Raw genomic sequence first — 11,584 nt, 5'->3', positions numbered from 1 at the left:
GCACTGCAGAAGAAAATCCCTAGGAGATACTTCACTGTTTTGCCAGCAGAAGGTTGAGCCGAGCAACGCAGACGAGGTATACAATCATCGACGGAGTATAGGATAGACCTATCACCACAGACCAGGTATAGAATAGACCTATCACCACCCCAGGGAAGTCCCCGAGCTTCGGGGAATCGGTGCGGAGTATGCATCAACATCATGCGCGCGAGGGGGGGGCAAGCGGACGAATCGCTAGTTTGCTCCCGCATCAAGTCCTCCTCCTCAGGCGCGCTACTCCGCATTCGAGGACGACCACCGTGGAGTTTTAGTGGGTGCAAGCCCCACATAACCCCTGACCCTCCCCCGAGGGTTAGGGGTATCCGTTAGGGATTTCTCCACGAAAAAAAAAAAAAAAAGACCTATCACCAAATACCTCGTCTGTGACGAAGTGTAGGATAGACCTATCATCTTATGGACGTTCGTGTCCCCACCCAAACTGTATTACCGACCCATAATTTGAGGTTAGGGATCCTCTAGGAGTGATCCTCTAGTTTTGCTCCAAGGTGGCTGCGGTTATACCGATCACTCCCTAGAGGATCACTATTTGAGGTCTGAATGTAGTGGCATCTGTTCATAAACAGTGTCCAACTCAGCAACTACTCTGAAATGTGTTGAAATGCTGAAAGGTGTGTGCGTATTTGTATACGCGTGACTTGTTTAGAGAGAGAGAGTTTGACATAGAGGTTAGGCTTTTGCTACGTTATGCTTTGGCTAGGTTTATCAACGACTCACGCAGATTTCTCTCCGAAAATCCATCTCGGGGATCAAGACAATATGGCGCACAAAGATGGTATTTTTTCAAAGCCCGTGCAAGCTATAAATTGTAAGATGACATTGTTTATTAGTACTTTGCGCGTAGTAGAACCCTTTCACGTATCGTACGCTGAAAAGTATTACAAATTCACGCTAGTACTGACATTCCCGTAACTTTCTAATGCACTGTTTAATCATTCTAGTGAAGTAATAATAATTGGATTCTATTTGCCCCGAGTCTTAGTTTATCGCCAACACTGAAATTTATAGTAAAATCTAATTCTTAAAAACCTCGCAGAAAGTTGCATGATGCATGAGTGTCGTGGTGTGCATGAATGCAACTGCAAGTCGAGTTACTTTTGAAACCCGCATTGGGAAATAAAATTTTGTCTAGCCCTGAGAAATTCATCGGCTCAGTGAAATGTGTGCACGTCATAGTGCATATTATCTCGTGATTCCATTGAGATATATCAGTTACCTAGAAGACTTTTTCAGAAACTGAAGGACGTTTAAAAACAGGAAGTGCTTTTGTAATCGTGTGCAATACGATTGAAGTGTCAGTGCCTGTGCCTGCCAAAAAGTGTTTCATAAAGTATCGTGGCTCTACGTATTAGTGATGTGAACGCGAACTCCTATACTTCGTCGATGTTAATAACTAAGGGGGAGAAACAAGTGTGTCACTCATATTTCTCCAAATATTCCTGCAACTATTCATTTACACCAAGTTCAACTAAAATGTATTTATACATTATAAATAATACTATGTGTTATGTATAAGCATTAACATTAATGTATCGAACAATTAAACATTGAGAATAAAAGAGAATTCATTCGGCATAGAAAATCATTTGCAAATCCAAGGCCAAATGTTACTAATTGCTCGATATCTCGAGTTCTATCGATCGTAGTTAATAATAATTTATACTGGGCGGTTAGTGTAAATATGTAAAAGTACATAAGTACATTTCTGAACCCTCTTAAAAGATTTATAATATACTAGTAACTTATATTTTAATATCATATTTAATTAAGTCTCGATCTATAACTTGAGACAAGTAACGACTACATAAGCTACACAGTAGATCCCAAGTGCACTGGTCTGTTTTACTAACAGATGTAAGTCCTTGCTCTTTCGATAATACAGTAGCCTTGATCATTCACTTTCTTCTTCCCCCATCTTTTCCTTCATCGTTTCTTCCGAATTCTCTCTTGTATAGACGCCCAATTTACTTTCCACACAATTGAATATAGATCGAATCTCAAGAGTACCAACAGCCAAATACTCAGATCTATTTTACTAACTGATCTAGATCTTTGCTCGTCCGATACTACAGATTCCTCGATCATTCGTCCTCGTCGTATTCTTCTTCCTCCCCTACAAGACGCGGAGCAATTTAGCATCATTAAATTCTATAAGAAAAAATAGTTTCTGTCTATTTTACTACCTGATCTAGATCTTTGCTCGTCCGATACTACAGATTCCTCGATCAGTCCTCCTCGTCGTATTCTTCTTCCTCCTCTTCTACGGCTTCTTCTTCTTCCTCCCCTATAATACGCGGAGCAATTTAGCATCATTAAATTCCATAAGAAAAAACAGTTCCTGTCGACAGTGTATCCACGTGTAATCAATTGTACCCATTGGTATAACCGGCGGTGGCGGCAAACGAGAGATTCGATAGGCTTCTTCCTGTTCGAAGGTCGGGTCCCGAATCTCCATGATCTCTGGACCTATTTTATACTGATCCTGCACAGATGGCATGGGTGGCGGACTGTAGTTGTGCGCCATGTACTTGCAACCCCAGCCGATATACACGTTAGCCGAACGCCTACGAAGAAGCACCATTAAACTAACGTTAGCGTAATTTCCCGCGCATTAATTTCCTTCTACGGCGCCATCATTTCTCTTTTCCCGCTCGACTCGCCCCACGATATTCGCCACCCGTGGTGATCGTCCTGTTTCTTCGATATCCCGGGCCAATTTATATACAGGCGGTCACATAAATATCGCAGATACGTCTAGTTAATGGAAAATCATTATCGAATACGAGCCACAGTGCACGCACTTTCCGCTGGCGAATGCAAACGCCCCTGGCCAAATATTCGATCTGACCAAGGCGACAGCCAAATCTGGTTGCACGTGAGAGGATTGCCTGGCTGTCCAAGCAATTATCGAATCGACGATAGCGTCCTCTGACAAGGGAGTAAAAAGGGGTGGTCCAATCTCCCTCTGAACTTGGGTGGCTTCCACTTCTTCCTCTTCGTCCTCCACTTCTTCTTCCTCTCCTAATTCTTCCTAAACTCGCGACAGCATATTCTTAGAATAGCATTTACTTTTAGTCGCGCACGAAATGTACTTTTTCTTCTTAACATTCTTTTAACTAACTTCGCCCATTCTTCCTGGATCCCACCAAACGGTGCGACCTTGTTTCAATATATAGGGTGCATGATGACACCAGTTCGACATAGAGGAGTCCACCAAATCCTTTATAGGCAAAGGGTCATAATGTGGATTCTCTGATAACGCCCCACCTGTGCGTGCAACCAACGTACATGTAACTTAAAACTGAACGATACTACGATTTCGTGATCAGTTGAGTAGGCGATGCAACCATTTTAGAGGCTGATTTTCAAATGATTTTAGAAGTGTTCTCACGAATTCAGAATTAACAATTAGAGATTTATCTTGAACAATCGCGATAAAGTGCCACGAAATGTCACCTTCTTCTGGCTCCTCTTCTAACTCCTCCTCTTCGTCCTCGCCACCGAAAGTGAAAAAGCCAATCGGCGAGATCAGGGTGGCCGCGCTAATCCTGGCGATTTGCGCTCGTAGATAATTCTTTTCCGTGCCAGGGAACGGTGGGAAAGTGTGAACCTGCGAGGAAAGCGGCTCGTTTTTTTTTTTTCGCGAGGCATTACCGTGAAATTCAAGCCCGAACGGTATCACGGCAACGTACCGGTGCTCCCAAATTGCCTGTGCAGTAACGAACAATCTGTCGTGCAATTAGTATCTGCTGCGGTGTTGCTGGTGGAAGTTCGATCCACTGGTCCAAGCCGGGCTCGTTGCATACAAAGTACACCTGGAACAAAGTCTACCCTCGAGAATCGCGAAAAATATGCTTCGTGTTTTGCATCCCATAACAGTCTGACACTGCATGACTTTACATTTTGAAGCACAGGCCTGCTATGATGTTCTCGCCGCGTTTAATTATGATTCTGCGCTTAATTGACTAATTTATGATTTACAGTGGTATTATTGATAACGCACCCCTGTCGCAATTCGATTCCATAACAAATCTAAACCTCAGTTTCACTGCAGTTCGCAGTCTGATGAATTTTATGATTTCTCAACAGTCTCAGCTGTTGATCTGTCATCGAAATATAAATTAGGAGGTTTCAATGCAATTATACCTTGACGTTCACTCCACTTCCGATTCTTTCTGCGGGTATTTCCGGTGGTGGTTTCCACGAATGGGTAGGTAGGGGTGGAAAAACGAGTTTCAAACCTTCTTCCTCTTTTTCGTGGGCCGTTTCTGTTTCCTCGGCTGCCTCTTCTGTTGTTCCCTTTGCTACGGTCTCAGTAGCTTCTGCAGTGACAGCCGCAGCTTTTTCCGCTTGCGCTAGTTCCTCTTGGCGCTTTCTTTCCTCCTCTTCCGCTAATTTCTGCGCGTAGATCAATTAACAACACCCACTTGTGCTTGTGAATCCAAATTCTTCGCAGTCCTTACAAAATAGGGATAGAGAATCGAATTTCGTACCTCCAATCTTCTGTTCAGTTCTTCCGTTTCCAGATCAGCTTCTACTACGTAATAATTCTTCGGGTTTCCAAGGATTTTGCCCCAGAATCTTTGGTGTAAAGAGGATTGCGAGGCTCGTCATTCCGCAAAGTTAAACTCTACATCCTACTAATGTAAACTTCGAAGTGTACGTCAACTCAGTTCGGGTTATATCACCTAACGTTCTCTATAGGTGCTTCAGCCATGAGTTTTCGTATAGATAAATTCAACAACACCATTTCGCTACGCGGCAATCCTACGTCGGTCTGCTCGAAGTAAAACAAAAGGTCCAACATATTCGGCTTCTTCTTCTTCTCCTCGCCACCCTCTTCCTCGTCCAAGTTCTCTTGTTCGCCATCATCGATCTGCTGAACGTTCTACGACCAAACTCCAACAGAGGAGCAAATAAAACGGCGGAAAAATACATTTCTTACGGGCCAGCTAAATCACAGATCCCATTTTAATCGTTGATTGCTTCCTGTTCGTACCTTGAACAGTTTAATTAACTTCCTAGCGTGTTCGTATTGCGCTGGACCAACGTGCGCGTCTCGAAGATGATTACTTTGAGTCCTGAACCTCTCTTCCTTCACCCTCCTGCTGTACTCTTCGAAAATATCTACCGCGTTTCTTGGCCTCTCCGCGAGTATCTTGGCCAACACCTCGGTCAAGTGATCGTATCTATAATATCAAACGGAATTCTGCAAATTTCACTGGGTGCATCGAGGAGCTCACGTTGATGTTTCAATCGGTATTTCACAAGGCAGAAGCGAATAATTAATTCGTTTCACGTTGCCGCATTGTTATACACAAAAGGTTAACGTAGCAGACACAACTTTGAGCACTTTTTTCCGTATTTAGTTGCCCACGTTTGCCTTCCCTCCGGATCTAATTAAATCGGGTATCCGAGTAGAAGATTGGTTGCATAGGAAATATTTCTGCTCCGATAGCACCGTTAACGATGCCTCGAAGTTACTGCAAATGATTTTCTGGATCGCGAGGTGTTTCGAAGCGTCGACGGGTGAACCTCTTTGGAAATATGGTCGATGACCAATTTCTCAAGAACCGAGCAGGCGAATACTTTCTGTAATCTACGCGTCTATTGACAGTTACGTATCCAAATCACTACTCTAGTTGGAGAACGCTTCTTCACTGAATTATCTGTCGATTATTTTCGGATCCTTGGCTATTTTACAATTTCACGAACTTACAAGCTATCACCTGATTCTGGACTATGTTTCTGTAAGAACTTTTTAGCACGTCGTATATCGTGCTCGACGCAGGGATAATCGTCGGGCGGTACTTCTTGGATACTATAGCTGCAATCCATTTTAATGCCCGCCTATTCTTGTCGACGCTACTCGAAGACTCCTCTTGGCGAGCAAAACTTAACGGGTCCCGCAAACGAATTTCCAATTTTTATTACGAGCCCTACATAACCAGTACAGCGAGCTGTCATCGTTTTATAACGCCTATCGCACGGCAGTCGGCCAGACGATCCCGATTCTCTCTTATTTCGCATGTACAATCAGCGCCGGCGCCGTTCATCCTTTACGGTGCCACTTCGAAGGCAGCCACCGCGTAACGAAAGTGTTATCTAATGACCCAATTACATTAACGAACCGAAAATTCGCCCCTAATCAACTCGAAATTAATTAAACCCGGCGATAAGGGTCCTCTGATGATGTCTCGGTGATTCCTGCTTCCTGGAGCGCCGAGAGTATATTTGCAACGGAGATAGGAACTTTTCTAGCTGACTTTGATTCGAGCCGCGATCGGAGCCGGTGCTTTGCGAGTCGGGAGATCGAAAATAGTTACCCGGGAAAAGGAAAATCCGAATTACCCCTCGCGTCGTTCCTCTGAAAGAGGCAAGAATGGACTGTGTCGTGCGCATGAATGGTCGTCTATCTCAATGGAATTAAATCGCACGCGCCGCTTTCTATCAGGCCACATCCTGGAGCATGGTTATCGTCTATCGAGTGTCCTAAATAGAAACGATGCCTCTCGAGGTCACTAGCTGCTTCCTTTGACGCCCACCCCTTTCGCTGCGCAACAGGACACGTGTCCTTCCTTTGGAAAAAGTGACCTACCGGGCCGATAAGCGACCGAGCAGCCCGATTTAGCGTTTCCAGAAGACATTTCTTTTGGCTATCGTAGCCACGAGAGATGATATATTCGCGAAGTTAGAAAAATGGGAGAAATGGTTTTAAAAAAAAGGGGTTGGAAATTGGTTGCCGCGGAAGGATGTTGGATTTTTCGACTGAGCTACTTAGGAACGTTGAACTCGAAGAGAACACTTCACTGAAAATATCTACGGGCTATTTAAATAAATACAACGTTTCACTGCTTCCACGAAATAGACGGACAAGGTTTAGTTTGTTTAGAGATTCCTTTTCAGATATGTTTGTTTATTTGGACACGACCGATTACTCTTTCGATGTATATACGAACTAGGTCCCCTTACGACATCATGGTTCTAAACATTTGTAAGTTTGTTGCGCGGAATGAAGATTGAGATACGAGATGGAGAAGTGATATAAATTTTCGTGACATTAATAGTTCTAAAGTTTTTGGGTTACAATGTTAAAAGACTACCATTCGAAAATAGATTTATCGTGCCTAAAATCCAGCAGTGGCATTTAATTTCGTTCTGTTCTATTTTTTTTTTATTTATAAATACACTGCCCAAATAGGAATGACAACTTGCATTTACCCAAATGTTTATATGTGTTATTATGAGAGATTGCTTCAGTTTTTGTAACACTCTGACAATTGTATTACAGTGGCTGCACCAATTAAGTGATCGCGATCGCGCAAGCACTTATTGTTAATACGAATTGGCCATCGGTGGTTTTGGGATTTCGGGGATTACATAAATTGGTACAGCTATCAGTTAGTCGCGTGCGCGACGTGATTTGTCATTGGGCGATGTCATCAACGATTCGAAATCCACCTAGCCGCATCTCATAATCCAGGTCTCTGCAATTCCGCGATCATATAACAGCTGGCAACATCGACGGCAACAAAGACATAACCGATTAACGATACAGAGGTGCTGCTAGCGGTTATCGACTGGACATTTATAATAATTGCTGGAGTTCCGAATGCTATCGTCAATTGAGAATAGATGAAATTACACGAAGTGGTGTTTTTAACGCGACCCTATTTATACGCCTACAGTGACTCGCATTAATATTCGGACACTTTTTAAAATCGCATAACTCTTTTAGAATTGGTCCAAACAACTTGAGTTTTTTTTAGAAGCTAGAAGGATTAGTTTGCTAACTGACGCGTTTCGTCGTTTTGAAAAAAATTGTATTTGGTTGGAATAGCGAAAAGAATAGTAAAGGTCGATTTTTAAACTTTTTTCGCTGATTTCGGAAATTTTCGCGATTCTCGACCTTATTCTGCGATCTTTAAACGTATGTAGCTCGAAGTAACATTAACCGATTTTGATAAAATTTTAGGCAGGTATACAACTTATTGCAATCTACAAACGGTTTTTTTTAATTTTCATTACAAGCCCACAAAAAAAAAGTTTAAAAATCGACCTTTACTATTCTTTTCGCTATTCCGACCAAATACATTTTTTTCCAAAACGACCAAATACGTCATTTAGCAAACTAATCCTTCTAGCTTCTGAAAAAAACTGAAGTCGTTTGGAGCAATTCTAAAAAAGTTATGCGATTTTAAAAAGTGTCCGAATATTAATGCGAGTCACTGTATACGCGAATGCACAGATGCAACGACGCGCGAGTGCATCAGAGCACAAATGTACTAACATACCCATGCAGCAAAGCACAGATGCTTCAATGCACTGATACACCAATTTATTGAGGCATGAATACATTGTTGGACCAATGCACCGACGCACAGATGCATCCATGCACTAACGCGCCAACACTCGACTACATCAATACTACAGCGTTTTATCATCCCAATATCGATATCTGTTGATAATGATTCGTTAGCGTTAACTCTAATACGTCCGCGGCTAGACAGAGTCATTGGTGTCGCAGCTGTACTCGACGTTATTGCGATTGTCCCGATCGCTCCGATTCGGTAATGAGGTGCAATTAACGGAACGGAACAGCGATTAATAAAAGGTACGCGACGAAGCGGATCGCACGCGTTCCCCGCTCTGCCTAGACCCCATTATCTGGCCTGTCGAAATCGAGTCGCGCATTTGACGCGTATTGTTCATACGACCGCACCGCGCGTCAATTATCAAGCGGGGGTTAACGGTCGTCCGCTAATCGGGTCCACCCGATTTTCGGAGACATCGTCGACGCGTCACCGCGCAACGGAATTTTCGCCTAACAGCACGACGATGGGCGTTGCGAGTACGCGCCTCTCACTGTTCTGTACTTTATATTCCCATCGTTTAAACCAGAAGCTCGTTTGACTGGCTTCCGTTAATTTCCCGAGGCTCTTCGCTGTAAATTAGTGCGCGTTGCGCCTTTAGTATTCATTAACGAGGATTTGTGCGACGAGCCTCGCGATTAAAATTCCCGCGAATCGCATCGCGTTGCTCCGCGTCAACGGAATGGCCAGGATCAAATCGAGTACGGCAGATTCGTTAATCAAGCGGCATTGGTCGCAATTCGAGCGTAGAAGAGGAACAGCGTAGACGGCGCATGCAATTTGCGGGGGCGTTTTAGTATGAATGAGTAAGAAGTCCCCACCACCTCCCTGTCCCTTCCATTCTCCCTGTTCTCGCTCTTCTCTTTCGGTTCTCCACCCTCTCGCCGCTACCCGGCCCTCTTTCCTCTTCAGCCTTCTGCCGCCTACCGTTCTGCCCCGTCTCTCTTCCTCAGCCTCTCCCCCTCCTCCTTCTCCCTCTTCTCCGCTCGGCGACCGAAAGCAGCTCGCGTATCGGAGGTCGGTTCTCTCTTCGTGTTCCGCGCTCCTTTCGGTCAGTTTTCTCTCGTGAGTTGCACGCGCGCGTCCTTTCGCGAGGACCTCTCCAGCCAGTGTCGTTTCGTCGAGCACATTTTTTTTTTGTTTCCGTGAATCACGAGACAAACGAGGATTCCCGCCAACCATCGAGGATTCCCGCTGGACCGGGGGGTTGTCAGCCGCCATCATGCCCCGTCGATACACACGGTTAGTCATAAACGATCAATTCCTTCTCTTTTATTCGCGAATTATCGCCGAACCCGCCCGCAGCCGACGAGCTGGACCGTGACGTTCGTTGGTCGTAAACACCTCGTTAACCCCTTCGGGAGGATATTTCACGGGTAGGGAATTTATTCGGGACCACGTGGACCGCGTGGAACTGTCGCTTTCCGTCGCGATCGTTGGAAACTAATAAGCATCAGCGACTAAGTGGTAACTCGTGTCGATGGAAGTGGCCGAACAATCGCTTCGTCACAAACAAAAGAAACTAAGTAGACACGAGGAAACACAGAATCGAGTTCTTCTTGAAAGGCCTCGAGCTGTGGGCAACTCCGAACTACCCTGTCGGGAGGCAAGGGGAAAAGAACGGCGGAGAGGAAAGAATCACAAGGAACAATTCGTCGGTGTTCATAGTTGTTAAAACGATTTACCGTCGGTCCCCGAGAGTTCTCGACCCCCGTCGCTATTAAATCTTATCGTTAAAACTTCCAGCCGCCGCTTCGAGATCCCACGAACCGTGTCCAGGGAGTTCGAGGCGCGCTCCAACTTTCCTCCCCGCCCCTCCCCCCGTAATCGAGAAAAGGTCGGGCGAAGAACGCGAGAGGGTGGTCCGCGGTGCACGCAAACGAGCGCTGGTAACGCAATAAGCGCCCTTCGAGATTTAATTAACCGTTCCACGGGCGACTCTTTCGTTGTGTGCCACCCCTCGCCCTTCTCTCGTTTTTTCGTCGCCGATCGTCGCTCGTGTACTCCGTCGCGAGGAGTAATGTTGCTCGTTACTATTAAGGGGCCATCCGCGGAGCACGCTTTACATTATTCATCGGCCGTTTCCACGCGGCGCGCACCGACCGATCGAGCCGTAAATCGCCGGCTCACTTTTCATTAAGATGTCCCGCGAGCGGGTGAATGAATTTTCAGGAGCCACTGGTCTCCAGGCCTGGTCGCGTCCTTGGACGCGCGCGTCGCGATGCACAGTGGGTCAGAAAGCGTCGCGGCTGCTCCGGAAGTTGATGATTCTGGGATAAATCGTTCTTACGAGGCCTCATCGATTGGGTTACCTACAAAAGAGTCTAGGAATTTTTAGAAAACCGTGCTCCATTCTGAAATAGTTTGCAATGTTAAAAAACTTTATCGACACTTTAGAGCGAGGCTTCGTATCGTTTTGGAAGAGAGACTAATTTGTTTTCTGGTTCGAGAACAAGGGTATTAGTTCTTCAATAGCGCCTTTGTAAAGTGGAGGTACTGTTTGGTTGCTCGCTCGAGCGTCTCGAGTGACGTCTTCTGTAAGCATAATATTTTGTGATACGAATAGTGCACAGCTTGAGGCAAAGAGGTGCAGTAACCGAATTTCTGAATGCCGGTGGTTGAACGAACGAAGGAAGGAACGAGTCTCTTGAATTCATGACTCTTGCAACCCACGACGCGTGTCAACTGTTACGTGGCCCCTAGTGTCTAGGAAAATCGTAGCCGCGCTCTGTAATTAATTAATGTCAATTAATAATTCGTGCAAGCCACTAGCATTGAAAAATTGAGCTTCTCAGTCAGCAACCATGATCCACGGATTCGCCAAAAGTAGGAAATTAAATCTGTTACGAGGAAGAAGACTGAAAAAGTTCAACAACCCTTGCTACTCCGAAACGAATTCCGAGATTCGATATAGTACAATGTTATCGCTAATACCTAAACATCGATACCACCACCCCTTACTGTCGGTACCAAAGGGAAAGAAGGCAAACCGGTGAAGGAAATCAAAGCTCCTGCGTGGCAGGTCGTGTGTTTATAAAGAAAAAGGATTGTCACCGAAACGGTACGGCGAGAGAAAGAAAGAGAGAGAGAGAGAGAGAGGGGGAGAAATTGACGGTGACTTGAGTGTCAGAAGGCCGCAGGCTCGTGGTCCCTGA

General features: G+C 45.1%; 2 protein-coding genes across 2 annotated transcripts in view; one reads left to right on the top strand and one right to left on the bottom strand.

The window, feature by feature from the left end:
• Window positions 1–1,923: 1,923 nt before the first annotated feature.
• Rsph4a (Radial spoke head protein 4a) lies at window positions 1,924–6,194 on the bottom strand. Its single transcript, XM_076809663.1, has 12 exons — window positions 5,777–6,194; window positions 5,057–5,246; window positions 4,746–4,945; window positions 4,551–4,638; window positions 4,204–4,455; window positions 3,750–3,872; window positions 3,514–3,667; window positions 3,179–3,324; window positions 2,859–3,088; window positions 2,431–2,621; window positions 2,241–2,341; window positions 1,924–2,170 (listed from the first exon to the last, which is right to left on the bottom strand). The coding sequence occupies exons 1-11, from the start codon at window positions 5,893–5,895 to the stop codon at window positions 2,283–2,285; spliced, it is 1,752 nt and encodes a 583-aa protein (XP_076665778.1). The 5' UTR covers window positions 5,896–6,194; the 3' UTR covers window positions 1,924–2,170; window positions 2,241–2,282.
• Window positions 6,195–9,485: 3,291 nt separating this feature from the next.
• Ppn (proteoglycan-like sulfated glycoprotein papilin) overlaps window positions 9,486–11,584 on the top strand; it is a 112,576-nt gene continuing 110,477 nt past the window's right edge. The window contains exon 1 of the mRNA XM_076811433.1: window positions 9,486–9,671. Coding sequence (XP_076667548.1) covers window positions 9,652–9,671 — 20 coding nt within the window. The 5' untranslated portion in view covers window positions 9,486–9,651. The remainder of the gene's footprint in view (window positions 9,672–11,584) is intronic.

The sequence above is a fragment of the Andrena cerasifolii genome, chromosome 4 (assembly GCF_050908995.1).
Source record: "Andrena cerasifolii isolate SP2316 chromosome 4, iyAndCera1_principal, whole genome shotgun sequence".
NCBI lineage: Eukaryota > Metazoa > Arthropoda > Insecta > Hymenoptera > Andrenidae > Andrena > Andrena cerasifolii.
Note: the sequence above shows the minus strand (reverse complement) of the source record. Positions and strands in the feature narration are given on the sequence as shown.

What these genes read in the sequence shown, in the direction of transcription:
- Rsph4a (XM_076809663.1), bottom strand. Translation starts at nt 5,895, where the DNA reads ATGGATTGCAGCTATAGTATCCAAGAAGTACCGCCCGACGATTATCCC. An exon ending in AGTTAATTAAACTGTTCAAG is followed by an intron (nt 4,946 to 5,056) that starts GTACGAACAGGA and finishes GTTTGGTCGTAG; the next exon opens with AACGTTCAGCAGATCGATGA. An exon ending in AGAAGAGGAGCCAGAAGAAG is followed by an intron (nt 3,325 to 3,513) that starts GTGACATTTCGT and finishes TTGCACGCACAG; the next exon opens with GTGGGGCGTTATCAGAGAAT.